General features: G+C 51.3%; 1 protein-coding gene across 1 annotated transcript in view; it reads right to left on the bottom strand.

The window, feature by feature from the left end:
• The window catches only part of Prex1 (phosphatidylinositol-3,4,5-trisphosphate dependent Rac exchange factor 1), a gene marked incomplete at its 5' end in the record, with an annotated part of 154,738 nt that overhangs the window by 70,790 nt on the left and 66,018 nt on the right, over positions 1-17,930 (bottom strand). The window contains 4 exons of the mRNA XM_026787272.1: positions 665-766; positions 7,476-7,580; positions 13,906-14,028; positions 16,141-16,212. Coding sequence (XP_026643073.1) covers positions 665-766; positions 7,476-7,580; positions 13,906-14,028; positions 16,141-16,212 — 402 coding nt within the window. The remainder of the gene's footprint in view (positions 1-664; positions 767-7,475; positions 7,581-13,905; positions 14,029-16,140; positions 16,213-17,930) is intronic.

Here is a 17,930-nt window from a genome sequence, read left to right as displayed (position 1 = left end):
CCCCCCCCCCAACCTCTGCACCAACTCCTGCCTTGTTCCTGTCCTGACTTCCTTCAGTGATGAACAGCAATGTGGAAATGTAAGCCAAATAACCCTTTCCTCCCCAACTTGCTTTCTGGTTATGGTATTTCATCAAGCAATAGAAACCCTAAGACAGGGCCCATCTCAGCCAACCAGAGCACAGCACTACCCAGTGGCTAGAGACCGGTTCAAAGGAAAAGCGAGTGTCTAAGCAGGTTGGAAGAAGATCAGTGGTCCAAGCCAAAGTTTCCTGTAATTGGTTCATGTCAAACCACATGACTCAAATCCAAGCTATTAGGAATACACCATTCCCTCAGCCACAGATGGCTGGCCACAGCCGGAGTGACTCTCGGGCTGTCCGTCAGAACTCCAAGAGAGAAGCTCAGGGCTTCCTACTGACTTTAAACCTGACAGGGTGTGAGCCCAGATGCTGACAGCCATCTGCTGCCTCAACAGAGATGACAAGAGGCATGGAAGCCCAGAGAACTGCAGAGAAAGAGGCAGGGGCCGGTGTGGGTCCGGCCTGGACCAGGGCCAACTCTGCCACTAGATGCCACAGCTCCTGAAAGTTAAGAGCTTCTCCTGTTGGTGGGCCTGGCAGGGCCGGCCGCTTTTGCCTGGGGACAGGACCGAGGAGTCTCACCTTGAGCAGGAGTGGGTACTTGCAGATCCTCTGGATGGGCGACAGCAGGTAACCCTCCAGAGGGATGTCTGTGGTCTTCCGGCCTCCCAGCAGCATGCAGCTCTATAAAGGGACATGAGATCATCATTAATAGGGGCCAACGACAACACAGGAGCGTGAAAACTCTCTAAACATACTAAAGGTAGGTAGGTATTCGGGAGGCAGTTCAGCAACCTAGAAGAGGAGCCAATTCTAGAACCCTGCAGGAGTCTTGTTTGTTTATTCTTCCAGATAAGGTTTCTCTGTGTAGCCCTGTCTGTCCTAGAACTCACTCTGTAGACCAGGCTGGCCTCTAGCTCACAGAGATCCGTCTCTGTCTCCTGAGTGCTAGGATTAAAGGTGTGCACCACCTCACCCAGCTTCCCTGTAGGTGTCTTTATAGAGGTCGAACGGTGCGGCCTGGGGCCTGATCTCACTCATACAGCATTCAGCATTCAGGCACTGCTTTATAAGGTCACAACACACACAGTCCCTCAGGAGTTAAGAAGAACCACAGAACTGCAAGTCCAAAACCCCAGGCTCTGGAGCCTTTTATAGAAAAACTTGTCATTCTGGTCTAGAGAAATTTAATACATTCATACATGCATGGACATATGCATGCATACATGCACACACGCATGCATGCCAAGAGACAGGAAGATGGGACAGTCAAGTTGTCTTATTTAGGTTGCTAGAGAAGCAAAGCATATGTATTTTTGTTTAAATTAATGTGTATCAGATTCATACAAGAGCACCCCAAACATCAGGGAACATGGGAAAACCAGGACTGAACATAGCAGCACACGTAAACCCCAAAACCTACTGGAGCAAGACAGAAGAACACAAGGTTATGGATAGCACAACCCCATTTATAAGTCATTTAGAGGCATGGAAAAGAAACCCAACTGCTGTCTGCTTTCTGCCGGTTTCTCTTTTCACTTGTACGTGTGTGTCTGTGTGAGTAGATGCCACGTGGGTGCAGGTGCCGGGGGAGGCCAGAAGAGTCTCAGATCCCCTGTACCTTGAATTATAGGGGGTTGTGAGATCCAATCTGGTCCTCTGGAAGACTGGTATGAACTCTTGGCCTTTGGACCATGTCTCCAGGCCCCAAATGGCTATTCATAAAGAACAAAGCAAGATGAAGCAGCAGACTGGGAACTGGGGACTTACCCGTGAAATGGAGAGATGCGAATGCTTCTGAACAGGCAGATCCCAAAGCCAGGATTCTACAAGGGTTACCAAAACTCTCACATACTCCCAGCTTAGTCCAGACTGAACAACTCGCTGCCACCACCTCCAGCACAGCCCTGCCTCCATGTGCCACCTTGCCTCTCTGCTCATTCTGGGCCTGGCCCACAAACCCTTCTCCTACCCCAGCAATGATTTAAAAAAAAAAAAAAATCACGATCTGTGTATGTGACAACAACCCGGAGCCTGACCTCCAACCAGCCAAGACCTGGAGACTGTAACTATCTCAGACACTGGAGTCTGGGGTGTCCAGCCCTTAACTCCTGGACTAGTATGTCACAGATGGGGGTTACAGCTGTACACGCTACTAGAAGTGTGTATTGAGGCCAGAGGTCAACGCCAAGTTGTCATTTTCTATTATATTTACTGATTTATTTTTGAGACAAGGTCTCACTACGTATCCCTGACCCGTCTGGAACTCTCTCTGTTGATCAGGCTGGCCTTGAACTCACAGAGCTCTACCTGCCACTGCCCAGGCCCCTGCCTCAGCCTCCCAAGTGCTGGATTAAAGGTGTGTGCCATCACACGTGGATCACACCTTTTCTGAGACAGGATCTCCCACTGAACCTGGAACTCACACTGATTTGGCTAGGCTGGCTTCCCAGTGAGCCCCAAGGGTCCTTCTGTCTCCACCTCCCCAATGCTGGGATCACAGGTGTCCCGCCACAACTGGCTTCACAGGTGCAGGGGTCCAGTGCAGGCCCTGGCTTACTCTACCATCTCCCCAGTCCCTCTCAAGACTCCCTCCACCCAGTGCTAATACAGGAGGCCATTTATTCCATGTCACAGGCAGTGTCCTTCCATTTGAGGGGTTCTGACAAGAGAACTCACGTTGTAGATGCTGGAAGCATGAATTTCATGTCTGAGGCGGACAGTCTTGGTACCTTAGGCTCACAGTGTGTAGTGTAGACACGCATAGCTAAGTCAGCAAACTAAGGAAGGATGGCATCACAACACCTTAGCCTTCCTCTTCTGCGGAGAGAAATGAACCCAGACTCTCAGGAACCAGAATTCCCATCTGTGCTTCCCTGTGTTCTCAGCATGTTCCAGAGATACACACACGCAGCAGCCTCAGGAACAAGTGTACTGGCCGACTCCATTTTCCATGGGAAGCCGTGGCACCATCAGTTGGCCTGAGTACCAGGGATGCCCAACTACCTCTGGGCATCATCACAAGCTCCCTTCTCTGAGAAGCGCAATTCTGTACCCTGGGACGCGGCTGTGGCTGCCTATACGGCCTCAGCCTCTGCATCTGTCCCTGGCACAGACAAGGGGTCCTGGCTGAGGCAGCTGGGTGATGCCAGACCCCACACTATGCACACTTGGGCCTTTGTCCTCTAAGCCAGCGCTCACCACAAGCTGCCTGGGTGACGTCAGCTCCAGGCAAAGAACAGAGAGCTGAGGAGGAGAGAGAAGTCTCCAGAAGCCCAGGAGCCTGGCAGGGAATGGTCAAAAGCCCTTTAGACTCAAACAGTACGGCCACAGCTACCACCTTTCCCAAAGTTCCAAACTCCAGACTCTGGATTTTCCTTTTCTTTTTTGAGACAGGGTCTCATGCGCCCCAGACTAGCTGTGGACTCACTATGTAGGAAAAGACGACCTTGAATTTCTAATCTTTCTGCCTCCATCTCCTGAGTCCCAGGATTACAAGCATCCGACACTATGCCCTGTTTATGTGGTGCTAGGTATGGAACACAGGGTTTAATGCACTCTGGGCAAGCACTCCAACTGAGCTACATTCAATCCTCTTTTGACTTTCATTTGAAAGAAAGCAAGCAAATGCACAGGCTGTGTTCGCTGCTCTCCTGCCTCCCTGGGGCCTGGAGACAGAATTCCTCAAAACCCATACACGCCTATGACCCTCAGATTAGTGTCACCCTGTGGCCATCCTGGCCCTCTGGGCTAGCCACTTTAACTTCCCAGGTGTAGACACACTTAGACCCATGGCTTTAGAGCAGCCTTGACTGAAGAGTGTCCAGCTCCCTCCTCCAGCCCGGCCCCGCCCCTGCACTCCAGGCTCCAGGCTCCCCTACATGCCTTGCCTCTCAACTAAAAGGGCATTCCTGCTCACCTGCTCCCAGACCAGCCCTCACCATCTGAGGGCACAGCTACTCTAGTCGACCAAATGTTAGGGTCCTGTGATGCTTACTTTTAATTGTCAGCTTGGCCCAGCCTAGGCTCACCCGGGAAAACAGTATCAATGAGCAACTGTCTAGATCAGACTGGCCTGTGGTCATGTCTATGGGGAATTGTCTCGACTATACTAACTGATGTGGAGAGACCCAGCCCAGTGTGGGCAGTACTATTCCCTAGGTTGTGTCCTAGACTGTTTAGGACTGGAGGATGAGAGCTGGGTGCTAAGCCCCGCATGCATTTGTTCCCTCTCTAATCCTGACTGGGGATGTGATGTGACCAGCTGGCCAGCTACTTTAAGTTCCAGCCTTGACTTCCCCACAGTGACGAACTGGACCCTGGAACTGTGAGCTTATGCTATGTCTGTAGGCCCTATTGTTGCAGAGGAACTTTGGGTGACTACCCAGGCAGTCAGCTGTTTCTGTCACTACTCACATTTTTTTTTAAGTCGCTTGCTAGCACCTCCAGCTTACTCAGTTAGTATTATTTCCTTCTTGGGTCTCTGAGGGAGTTGAAGACTAGCTAATTATAGTTTTCCTTGTTTACCAGATGAAGAAAGCAAGTTGTGATAGAAAGTAAATTAAGTATAAGACTTTGAACTCACAAGCTAGGATAGATATGAAGTATTTTCTTCGAATTTGTCAAATGCAAATGGACTACACATTGCTGATGTGTTTATTGTCTATATATAGTATATAGCCATTGTACTTACTATACATAGTTTTCTCATATTAGTTACAACCATCTTTTTATGTTAGACAGAAGGGAAATACAGTGGCATTTTACTTGTATTTTAATAAACAAAGCTTGCTGCTGCCTCTGCCACAGTATTTTGTCCTGACAGAAAGGAAAACCAGAGTAGACCTTGTCCTGGCGCCATCCTGGGGCCTTCTGCTTCATGGATACCCCAAGACCAGTTATCAGGGAGACTGTCAACTGGGTTTTCATTCTCTATAGACACCGGCCCAATCCCTGCCCCTGGACAGCAGTGCCTCTGCCCAGACTGTTGTTGTTGTGGTGTGCTAAATGATGTTACCCCCAAATTCCACACCCACCCAGACACAAGCATGTGATCTTATTTGGAAACAGGATCTCCACAGATGTGACTGGCTGAAATGAAGTCATGGGCCAGGGAGAGGACATGAAGTTATGTGAGAGGAGAAGGTAGGCCATGGAAGGAGGAGATGGGAATGGTGTGAGGGGCTCAAGACAGGACCACGTGGGGCCGGAGGAGGGAGGATGGCTTTCCTGGAGGGCTCCAAGGGAGCGGGGCCCTGAGACCCCTCGATTTTGAGCCTCTGACTTCCCCACACTAAGTGGGGCACATGGTCTCATTTAAAGCTGCTGACATGGTACATGTTCATTCAGCGGCCCGAAGAGATGTGCCTAACCTTGCTCCGACCTCACAAAGCCAAGGGACCTTTCCCACACAAATTCTTTTGAGCCATCCTCTACTCAACCCCACGGCTTCCCACCCACCCAGAGTAACACTGCTAGTCTCTGGAGTCCCACAATGCTCTCCCTGGAGATGGAGCTCGCTGATCATGGGTCAGACCCACACGGAGGGCACTCAGTGCACAGGTGATGATCCAACTCCACGAGGCTTTTCCGGGTCTTGGACTCTTGTGGAGACGAAGTCCTCCAGTGCTACTGTTCTCTTCTCGCCTCTGGCCTTTTCTCTTCCCCCTTTCCCCTCAGGCTCACCCCTCTGTCCTCCCACAGGGCCTTGGCACTGCATTTCTCCCGCCTGGAAATCTTTCCCAGGTAATGACCCCTACTTCTCTCCCACCACATCCATGGTCCTGCTTCACTGTCACCTTAGAGACCATTATCCCAAAGCCCAAACTAAAACAGCAGCCACTCCTTCCTTCCCTCACGCATCCCGCCATCCTCAGCACCAGATCTCCTTCAGAGAACTTAAGGCCACACAATATACCATGTAGGACTCTAACTGGACTGTCTCCATGAGGTCAGAGGCATCTGCCTTGTCCACTGCAGTACCTGCCAGACACCGATCCAGCCCCTCAAGATGACAAGCTCTCAACACAAAGCCACTGACTGAATTCATGAATCAACCACTTAACAGACACAAAAACAGAGGCACAGAAAGTCAGAGTCCCCGAGTCCCTCAGCAAGTGCACAGTCCATCTCAAACAGAGCCAGTTTGTCTGTTCCCAACACAGTCACCTCCCATAACATCCATGGCAGCTCTTTTGCAGGTGGCCAGAAGCTGTGAGATGCCAGCAAGGAGGGAAACAGATGGCACACAGCAACACCCCACACTCCTCCCTGTCTACACAGCCCCCAGGCGACTGCTGCCAGAGGGGGGCAGCCTGGCCCACCAGGAAGGCAGCATGAGAAGGAAGAGGAGGGGGCCTCTTCCTTTACAATGCCCTGCTCACCTTCCTGCCTTCTTCCTGCCTCCCAGAGCCCCTGAAGTGGCCGGGGACATCCTCCAAGGGTGGAGTCTAGGCAGCAGGGACTAAGGTAGGACAGAGGTGGTGAAAGGCACAGATGGGGGCAGAGTGACCTCCCGAGCAAAGTTCAAAGGTGCAGAGGGCTAGGGTGGGGCAGGACCGGCCACAAAAGCTTGATGAATTGAAGACAAAAATGGAAGAGAGTTGGCCAATTTGCCTCCTCAGATGCTCACTGGCCCTGGGCCAGGCAGTAGGAACTCACCAGTGAAGGAAATACATGCCATGTTTGCATCAAACATGGGGATGCTTGACCAGAGGCTGTGCACAGAGATGATGGGGGTGGGGAAGAGACGGGGTGTTGTGGTGCAGGTTGGATCCCTGTGAGCTCAAGTTCCCAGCTACATCATCAAACCATTCCACGTCATGAGCCAAATTCTACATTCCCACAGAAAATGGCAGCATGGAGTGGGGTGTCCCTGACCGAATATACAGGGACTCAGAAGTCAGAGCAGGACTGGAGCCCTTTTCAATCCCAGACCGAGAGGCACTTGACATCATGAAGTTCCCAAATCTACTGTTGACAGAGACAATCCACTGCTGTCCTAATGTCTTCTTAGAAATTTTAGCTGGTCACAGGGCTGACCATCATTAAACCCAACATTTTACCAAGCACTGTGGCGCATGCTTATTACCTCAGGAATCCTAACAGTGTGAAGTACAGAGTAAGATCCCGCTTCAAAAGGTGGGAGGCGGGGCAAGCAGGACAGATCAGCAGGTGACAGCACTTGGTGCCCAAGCCTGCCCCTGAGTTTGACCCCCAGAACCCACTTTGATCCCTTACCATTACTTTAGACCAGAAGTTGGCAGTTGACTCCAATCTGGCCACTGCCTGTTTTTGTAAATAGCCCAGGGAATTCTCAAATGGGAGCTGTGGGCAGTTCCGGCAGGCAGGCAGGGGATGGTGGAGAGATGGGGGGCGGGGCAGGGGCACTTACCAGGAGGAAGGCACGCACAGTAGGGACCTTGTTGAGCTCCACCAACAGCCGCAGGGCCTTCTCGTGGTTGCTACAGTACTCCTCGTACACACAGAACTTGTCCTTCTGTAAGACAAGGGCAGAGCTGTGAGAGGCAGAACACAGGCAGGAAGAGGGGACTCCCTGGGGCCTTGGACAGGCTACAGGCTCAGGCCTCCAGATAAAGCTTCAGGGCTGGGTCCAGTTGCCTCACTTGTCTCTAGCAGCCTGGGTGACCTGGGGATGGGAGGCAGTAAGTACAGCATGAGGGTCCAGGACAAGACTAAGCAAAGGGATCTGGGCCTGGACACCAATAGCTGTGAACCTAAGGTCCCACCTGCACCCTGGGTCTTGGTGTCCTCAATAGCAAGGTGATGATAATAAATGTCAGGAAGTTGTTACAGCAGGAGGCTACCTCTTTTGACCTCTAGATGGCCCTAAGCCCAAAGATGGTCTTGTTCCAGCCCAGAAGTCACCTAAGGGTCACCAGCCTTATCCACCAATCACGGTTTCAGAACTGGACAGGACAGAACCTTCTCAGGAGGAAACTTTCGGCTACACATTCCTCACTCCAAAAGCCCCAAACAAGGATGTCCTGGGGAGGCCCCTGGGGATGAAGGCCTGCAGAGCCTGGATCGGAGGTAGAGGATGGACCAGAGACCCCGAAAAGCTAAGGAAGGAAGAGGTGGGTCTGCAGGGCAAGCGGCTCATCCTGTTTCTAAAGGGACCGCGACAGCCCATGCTTCCTACAGAGGGTACAGGAAAGAGGAAGCCCAAGGAGGAAGATGGGGGAGGGAGACAGAAGAAGGAGCAAGATGGGGACCGTTTCCTCCACAAAAGGCTGGGAGGGAGACAGAAGAGGGAAATGAAGGAAGGACGGGGGTTTCCAAACCAACAGGAGTCTCAGCCTGCCACAAGTGCTCTGCACTCCACAGATCTGAGTGTCCGTCCTGAGAAACAGCCTTATCGCCAGAGGCAACAGCTATATCAGGTGTAGACCAAGCACTGGGTCAAGGGCACTCTGCAATCTCAATGACTGTGGACAGTCACTCTTCACCACAGCCTCATGAGGTTAGTACTGACCCATACACCCGAAAAAGCAAGGAAAAAACTTTCCCGTCATCTCACAGTTCCTGATGGGACAGAACCAGGATCTAAAACCTCATAGATCCTACACACACACACAAACACACACACACACACACTCACACACACACACACACGGGACAGCATGGGACAGGCATGGCAGCTGGGGGCAATGCCCAGGATAGAAACCTTAAGCCACAAATCCATAGGCTAAGCTCTGAGGGACCCTGTAACATCGTGAGGAGGGACACCCAGTACCACACTGCCTGAGCAGCAGTGACCCTGCCCAGAGAGCTCCACCCTCCCTGCCTCCGCACAACCTCCTTGGTTTCTATGAATAACATGTTCCTGACATCTGGGCTGCTGGAGGATTAACTGATATGTGTGAGCTGAGGGGAAAAGGCTGGCACGTGGTAAACACTGCAGGGCACTCCAGGTACCCTCCAAGAAGTAGCTACAAAAAGCATAAGCAACAAATACAAACTGCTGGGGAAGTACCAACATAAGAAACGCCACCATTACCCAGCATGCACACATACATACACCGCGGGGTGAATCCCGACCATCTGGGCATTACAACACTCAAGCTACATACTCAAAACACTAGAATCAGCAGCTACTGTGCACAGAACCACACAGATTTGAGGAGACCCAACCTTTACCTGCAACCTGTGCAGCCCACAAAGGTACTGACAGACAAAAGCAAGGGCCAGGAAGGTTTAACGTCCCTGCAGGATCATCTTTAAACTCTTGGTCTCCAGCGAACAAGAGTGTTTGGAGAGACTATAGAACCTGTAGAAGGTAGAGCCTGGCCAGAGGAACTGAGTGGCTGGCAAGGGATGGGCCTTGAGGGCTGTAACCGGACCCTGCTTTTAGCCAGAGCTCTCGGCTTCCTGATCCACCATGCTTGTCCCACCAACGGTGGACGTCATCCTATGAACTGCGAACCAAAATCAAAGTTTCTCCTTAAATCGTTCTCATCTGGTACTCTCTCAGTGATATGAAAAGTGACTGATAGGCAGCCAATCAGAGAGTTTCCTGTCCTGGCAAGGGTGACCAACAGGGGCCCTTAAAGAAGTATAGTGTTCTGGAAAAGACATACGGGCTACCTCAGCCATCATAAGAGATGCCCCTATATACCACCACTACCCTCTAAGAATAAAGCCAATACATGGGAAACAGACCAAAGACAGAGAAAAATGATCCTAAAAAATGTCACAGGGTACTTGGATCTAGTGATGCCTGAAACCAAGTCACACCCCAAAAGATTTATTTCGCTGACATGCACCAAAAGTAGACCTATCTTCACTGAAGCCTAAGTTACTGCTTTTGTCAAATATAGTAAGGATCCTCTTGACGTGTGTGTGTGTGTGTGTATGCGCGCGTGCTTCTCTTGTGAATCACATACATGAACACAAAGCCCAGGGAGACCAGAAGAGGGCATCAGATCCCCTGAAGCTGGAACAACAGGTGAGCTGCTGACTGGGTGCAAAATCATCTTCTAAGAAGAAAATGCAAAGCTCAAGGCTCGAACATAATGAAATGACATCTCCCTGCCACCTCCATCTACACCACCATGAGCCAGGCCAGAAAACAAGGAAAGGTCTGACTCTTCCTATATGGCAACCCCAGGCAATGGCAATGAAGCTGGAGATGCTGGCACTCTGGGAACCCCTAAGGACTCAGAGACAGAACACTGCGATTGATTGGTAATGTCTGCTACGGGTGCAGAGAGGGAAGTAAGGGAAAGGACAATCTCTTAGGTCACCCCTTCCTTCAGCTTGCCAGAAGGGCAGGGCCCAGACTTGCTGCCTGGAGCAGCTAGGAGTAGCAAGTAGCACCATGGTGGCCTGAATAAGAATGCCCGCCACAGGCTCACAAGATTTGAATACTTAGACTCCAGGGAGTGGCACTACTTGAAAGAATTAAGAGGTGTGGCCTTATTGGAGGAAGTCACTGGGGATGGGCTCTGGGGTTTTAAAAGCCCAAGGCAGGCCTCGTGTCACTCTCTTCCTGGTGTCTGCAGATCTGGATGTAGGTGTCAGCTACCTCTCCAGCACCATGTCTGCCTGTGTGCCACCATGCTTCCTGCCATGATGAAGATGGATTAAAGCTCTGAAACTGTAAGCGGGCCCCAATTAAATACTTTCTTTTATAAGAGTTGCTGTGGTCAGGGTGTCTCTTCAGAGCAACGGAACACTGACTACGAAAAGTACCCTCCCCTTCTCAGATCCAGTTCATCCACCCACTGCCCTCACAGCAAGCTTCCCAGCCACAGCTCAGGCCTTGGTCTGCGGATACAGACCCTGCTCTGACACCATCAAGTCCCTGTGTGTAATAAGGCTTGTCTCTCCTAGGGGCAGAGGAGCTAAGTGTTCTTCCAGGAAGGAAGACAGACACATGGCTAGACACACAGATGTGGTGGGTAAGGACATTCAGCCGTGGGTTAAGAAGACCCAGCTACCAAGGGAGCCTTGTGGGTTGTCACAGCTGTGAAAATACCCAGGAGAAGATGTTTTCAGCTCCAAACCATAGGAAGACCTAGACCCGGAGAAGGGCACACACAACAAGCCATTGTACAGGGCACATCCCTAATACTGCATGTGGCACTAACATATACCTGAAAAGCATCCTGTGTTCCTGTTTGCTGCATCCAGTAACCCTGACCCTGAGTGGTCCCCAGAAGCATCTAGTCACGCCACAAACCCTGCACCTCATATCTGTCACCATCTGTGTGGCTATCTAAAGAGATCTCTGTTACTCCTCATGTCATCTACCTAGCAGGATGTCAGCAGAAGGGAGCAGGTCTGCCTCGCCTAGTGCCACAAGCTCACGCCACTGTGCCTGGCACTCAGATTTCTACATGTATTTTAGGAGCCAGTGTCACAACTGTGACAGTTTCCAGTGTCAGAATGTCTCAGGTTTAATCCCAGTTCTGACACTGACTACTTACCCAAACTCAAACTAGAATTTAGTCTCTCTGGGCCTCAGTTTCCCCATCTGTACAATAGGTAGTGACAGTAACCATCTTCAAAAGCTATTGAAGTTTGGAGACACAGAGTTCCACTCTTTAGCCCAGGCTGGCCTTAAACTCACTACATAGTCCAGGCTGGCTACACATTTGAGGCAATCCACCTGCCTCAGTTTTCCCAGGCTGGGAATACAGTTGTGTGCCACCTCCCTAATAATGGTGGAGTTTTAGCAAGCTGGTAAGCGTGGGGCTCTTAGAATGATACCCTGCACAGAGGAAAGGGCCAGTGGGTGTTTGTCTATGCAAACTCAATACACAGTGGTTGTAGCTGGGGGTGCCGGTTCTTTCTAAGGACTGAGTGGGTAGCAGAGGGTCTGTAGCCTGGCCAATTCCTACTCCCACAGCCTAGACACTGCCTGGGGTTCCCAGGAAGGTAACGATGAAGAATAAAGCCGAATGTGACCTTTAGGGCTAGAGTGGATACCATGCTGTCCCTGTGGGTCCACCAGTAATAGCATGGTACTGTTTGCTGGCACTGGCCACTAAATCCCTGCTAAGAGCCAGGGGCTAAGAAAATGACTGCCTGCCCCAAAGTGGGGCCCCTTCACTGCCACTGTGCACAGCTCCTAAGGCCACCCCAACTCTGGCACCCTCCCAGATGGTGCGCAGCTTAGGTCTAGACAAGCGTGGCACTCAGCTGACCTCATCAGCTACTCCCAGAAAGCCACCTGAACACCTGCCTCCAGCTACTGGAAAAATCCCAAGCCAACATGACTCACCCCCCAGCATGGGGGCAGAGAAAGTGAGGGTGCTACATTTTAAATTAAAACATGATTTGAAATTAAAAACACTGACTCATGCTGAGCAGCCTGGAGGCTGCTTTCTCAGCTGCAGAACTGCCGCAAGGAGGGGTTCAGCCAGGTGTGCAGGCAAAGTCAGGCTCTCTCCATCCAGCTGCCTCTATTTTTTTTTTCCAGTTTTTGAGACACAGTCTAAGTAGCCCAGGCTGGCCCAGAACTCCTGCTCCCCCTACCTCAGCCTCCCAAGCGCTGATATTACAGCTCTGCACCCCACAGATTCCTGGCCCAGGAATCTTCAGGCGGCCTTGGCATGAGGCAGCACAGATGCTCTCCTCCACTGTGCCAATGTCACCTGAGTTTCTTCTGTCTGCTGCAGCAGCCATCCACTGTCCCCTCCAGCAGGGACACCACTCCGGGAGGCCTGCTAAGTATGTTTATTCACGGTTTTTAAATTAACTGATCCCAGTAATCCCAGCAGGCAGATGCGGCAGGAACCTCAACCTTGGAGCCTGCAGAGATCTGGTTCACCGTTTCTATATCCAGTTCTGTTGTCAAACATGTGGTGACAACCTTGGGCTTGTCCTTCCTCTATTTGCTGGCCCATGGAGCAGGCAGATGAACTTGAGCTAGGCTCTTATTTCTTTCTTCCTCTCTTTTTTTAAATTTAATTTCTAGTGGGTGTTGTGGCCCATAACTTTAATATCAGCACTCAAGACAGAGGTGGACAGATCTCTGAGTTCAAAGCCAGCCCTATCTATATAAGCAAGTTCCAGCCAGCCAGAGTTAGATGGTGAGACACTGATATATGATAATATTTTTATTATTCAAAAAATAAAATAATATAAAACAGATTATCTGTCTAGGCACAAGAGTGGCATGTCGCAATTTACTGGAGGTAGACCTTTCCTTCCAACACGTTGGTCCTGGGGATCAAATGCTGGTCACCAGGTTCGGTAGCAAGTGTTCTTACCTGCTGAGCCATCACACCTGCCCTACAGAGACAGACCATCAAGGTCTCTTATCCCTGTATTACCACTACTCTAGAAGGAGACCTACCAGGGGGACAGTTTAGAATGTTCTAGACTAATAAAGAGACTGTATGGCTGGGTGAGGGGTCAGGCTCCAGGAAATGGCAGGCCTGCAGCGATGTGGGGAATTTATTCTGACAAAGTGGGGCTAATGAAAGTTCTAGAAGAGGGGAGAAGCAACCAGATTTGTGTTTCCAGAGGACCTCGGATAGCTCAGAGGACAGCCTGTTTCCAAACTCTTGACCAGGGCTCTGGGCCTGGGGAGGTCAGAAGAGCAAGGCCTACTGAGGCCCAGGGGCTCACACAAGCTCACCAAGAGCCTAGCATGAGACCCAGCAGAAGGTCTGATGACTGCGCACAGACCATGCTCCGTAGACTCTTGGGAGGTGACTGGGAGAGCCAGACCATAGGGACAGGCACACAAACACCACAACAGAGCCAATGCTGACTGAAGGCTCAAACTCGGGTCCACAAGCTTACACAAGCATTCCCACCCACTGACCCTTCTTCCCAGCCCCCATACTTACAAATTTCAAGAAAACGTTTCCAAGTTCGTGCTGAGACTGAGGCTCGGGCTGTAAGCAGTACTCCAGGGCAGCCAAAAAGTCCTTATGGACCTCCAAGATGTCCTCAATGTTGGAGAAAAGGATCTAGGAGGGACCAAGAGGTCAAAGTCAATCGGGGTTCAGAGAGAGCGAGGCCATTCCCAGAAAAGCCTGCACCCCAGGGTACATTAACAAGCAACAGTGGGTGAGGTTCTCCTGAGCCAGGCAGCAGCTGCACAGGCAAGTGGCAGACCTGATCTGGATTGGCAAACTCACTGGTAACACCTCAATCTCCACAGGGAAGAAGCCATTCCTGGCCCCAATTTGCCCTTGAGAACTGGAAGCTCGGGGAGCAAGCACTGACGTGCCAGCCAGCCAGCTGTGGAGGTGTCGGAGCATCGCTCCCTGCAGGCCACACCTGTAATCTTCAGACCTATCTGGCCACAGGACCACGTGCACCAGCAAGTGCACTCCCATGGCCCTACTCCCGTAACAGCACACGGTGAAATGACAGGGCCGAGGGTCAGAGCCTGCTCCTCAGTCACTGCCAGACCTAGAGCAGCCAGAAGCCCACATCCTGCTCCACCCTGGTGGGGACTGCTTATCACAGAAAGGTGGCCAGGGGAACCATCTGGCCACTGCTCACTTTCCCTTCAGCCTAGTTCAGCTCCCGTGGTTGAACCTGGTTCTGCTGAAGGTGACATTCTAGACCTTGATGTCACACTTACTTTGTGAAAGGACTACAGAAGTGTCCATCCCTTGACTGTATACCCAAAAGAAACGAGAAATGCCCACTCAAAAGACATACTGAAAAATGGTCAGAACAGCCCCTAGGGGAAACAGCATAGGAGACTAGACTGTGGAACGGGCGCAGTGTGGATGTTAGTGAGCAAGGGAAAGCATGGGCCAGGGCTGCACACTGCAACACAAACGAATTCCACAGATGTATGACAAAGGGCACCAGACACAAAAGAGTTTCTTGTCATAAAGTTTAAGAACAGGCAAAAACCGGGCTGCACATGGCAGCACACCCCTCTGTTCCTGAACTAGGGAAGCAGGGGCAGGAGGATCTCTTGAGTTCGCAGCCAGCCTAAACTACAGCGCGAGTTCCAGGACAGCCAGGGCTACACAGAGAAACCCTGTCTTTAAAAAAGACAAGACAAAAATAATCAATGGCAGTGGAAGCCTCATCAGTTGGGGGAGGGCTGGCTGGGAGGGGCGGTGAGCCCACTCGACATGGACGGTCCCCTTGCCTTCACTGGACAAACCCAGGTGTGGTACAGCTAGCTAATCCCTCAGGACTTACAGCCCTTGTTGAATGGTGGATAAGACCTGACAGAAAGGCAATTTCTTAAAGACTAACAATGTGCGATTTTAAGAGATAGTAGCGGCTTTCAAGCTCTAACATAAGTACATAATAAATCAGTATAATAAAATGTAAGAGCTCAGTGAATATCTGTTGATGGATGGATGGACGGACGGATGACGGAAGGATAGACGGACGGATGGACGGACGGACGGAAAGATAGATGAAGCAATAGGTCCCAGAGAATAGGCATCCCTTTACCATCCCCATCATCCCATCCTTCGGGACCAGCTGTGCAGTGGCAATGCCTTCCAGCAGATTAAAAGAGCAGGTCAGAATTCTTAACATGCATGTAATTGACAAGAGTCAGGACATTAGGAGGGGTCATCTCTGACCACAGAGATGGTGAATCCTGGGTACTTCAGATACACATAGCCCTTCATATCCATTTCTTCCTGATCCAGGCCTTTCAGAGCACAAAATAAAAGGTTTCTAGAAATCGAGGTCAGAGTGCTGGCCAGCACAGGCCTCACAGGCACACAGACGGCCCATTGATACTGCCCAGACTCCCCAGCGCCACAGCCAGAATGAAGCCGGCCCAGTGACTCATGGGCCTGCCTTGATAGTCCGTGCCCACTGCAGGGGTAGGAGGGTGGCAGGAGACACCAGGCTCCCAGGATACTCGGGGAGAGATTTTTCTGAGGCACCACAATGGACAGGAGGAGGTGAGAAGGCAGAATGGCCACGCTGCGTCTGTACTGAGAATGGGAGCTGGGATGCAGTCTCCCTCCCAAGGGAGGCCTTCCAGGGCTGCGGAGAGCAAGCGCGGGTAGGAGGCAGGCAGTGCCCTGGAGTTCAGAGTCACCCGGAAGGAGCAGGGTCAGCAGCAACAGCGAAGCCCGAGCCCTCACCTTGACGTTTTCCTCTGTGAGGCCCTTCTCCACGGAGTCGGCCACATTCTGCCTGATGCGCTGCAGGAAGGCCTGTGAAGACAAGGGCAAGTAGAGATAAGTTGCCACACCCCATCCTGGACATCCCTGCCAGAGGAACACGGGTTCAAATGCTGACTAGGACCTGAGAGGTTGTATGGTCCAGGTACATGGGTAAGGACTTAGAAGAGGCGCCCATTGCTGACAGTCTACTTTCCTGGGCAGCCCCAGCCCCACCCCCTGCTGCTCAGTGAAAACCTTACTGAGCATCTGCAAGTAACACCCCAATCTCCACAGGGAAGAAGCCATTCCTGGCCCCAATTTACTCTTGAGAACTGGAAGCTCGGAGGTCCCACCTGTGTGGCGCTAACACAGAGCCCCACCCCCCACCCCCCAAACCTGCATCCTCACACAAATACCTCACAGACCACCCAACAACGACCCTTTTCTGTAGTGTTTTCCCTTTTATGCTTTAAGACATTTATATGACTCAAACAAAAAATAAAATAGAATGTCAAAAACACGACGCATCTCTTTTATACCTCAGCCCTACCCACTGAGGCCCTCACTGTCCCCATGGGAACCTCACTCACGGTGTCCCAGATGGCCACACACACAAGCATGTGTTCACATGCACACACATGTATTCCCACTGTCTCTTCTCTTCACACTAACACAGCAGCACATGGGACACTCTAAACCGACCGAGTGCTTACACAAGACAGAGCCACTGCCCTTCCCCTGCACATGGGGCGTGTAAGAAGATGGCTACCCAGAGTCACCAGACGGGATGACAGTGGAAGGGGCTGGGATGAAACCCCACCCCCTTCTGCATGTTGGACAGGCACTCTAGTACTGGGCTGCATCTCTAGCCCACACCCCTCCTTTTTTTTTTTTTTTTTGAGAAAACGAAATTAGGAATTTTTGTTGTTTGTCTATTTTTTGTTTGTTTGATCGCTTGGTTTTGGTTTCCCACCTGGATTTTAAAATTAGGAATTTTTACATATCTCCTAATTCAGTTTCCCTTCCTCCCTCCCTGTACCCTAACATCCTTCCTTATATTTTGGCTGGCCTAAAATTCAATCCTCCTGCCTCCATATCCCTGGTGCTGAGGTTACAGATGTGGCTTCTGGAGTGCTAGAGAAAGACCTGTCACTGGGAAGAAGCAGACGTCATGGGTTCAGTGTAAGAGTGGAGGAAACAGAGTGTACTGAGGAGAGATGGTGGAGTGTACCTAGGAGAGATCGTGGAGTATACCAAGGAGAGATGGTGGAGTGTACCCAGGAGAGGTGGCGGAGTGTACCCAGGAGAGGTGGCGGAGTGTACCGAGGAGAGATGGTGGAGTGTACCAAGGAGAGATGGTGGAGTGTACCTAGGAGAGATTGTGGAGTATACCAAGGAGAGATCGTGGAGTATACCAAGGAGAGATGGTGGAGTGTACCCAGGAGAGGTGGCGGAGTGTACCAAGGAGAGATGGTGGAGTGTACCCAGGAGAGGTGGTGGAGTGTACCCAGGAGAGGTGGTGGAGTGTACCAAGGAGAAGTTGTGGAGTGTACCCAGGAGAGATGGTGGAGTGTACCGAGGAGAGATGATGGAGTGTACCCAGGAGAGATGGTGGAGTGTACCTAGGAGAGATGGTGGAGTGTACCTAGGAGAGATGGTGGAGTGTACCGAGGAGAGGTGGTGGAGTGTACCCAGGAGAGATGGTAGAGTGTACCTAGGAGAGATGATGGAGTGTACCGAGGAGAGATGGTGGAGTGTACCCAGGAGAG

This window comes from Microtus ochrogaster, linkage group LG8 (assembly GCF_000317375.1).
Source record: "Microtus ochrogaster isolate Prairie Vole_2 linkage group LG8, MicOch1.0, whole genome shotgun sequence".
Taxonomy (NCBI): Eukaryota; Metazoa; Chordata; class Mammalia; order Rodentia; family Cricetidae; genus Microtus; species Microtus ochrogaster.
Note: the sequence above shows the minus strand (reverse complement) of the source record. Positions and strands in the feature narration are given on the sequence as shown.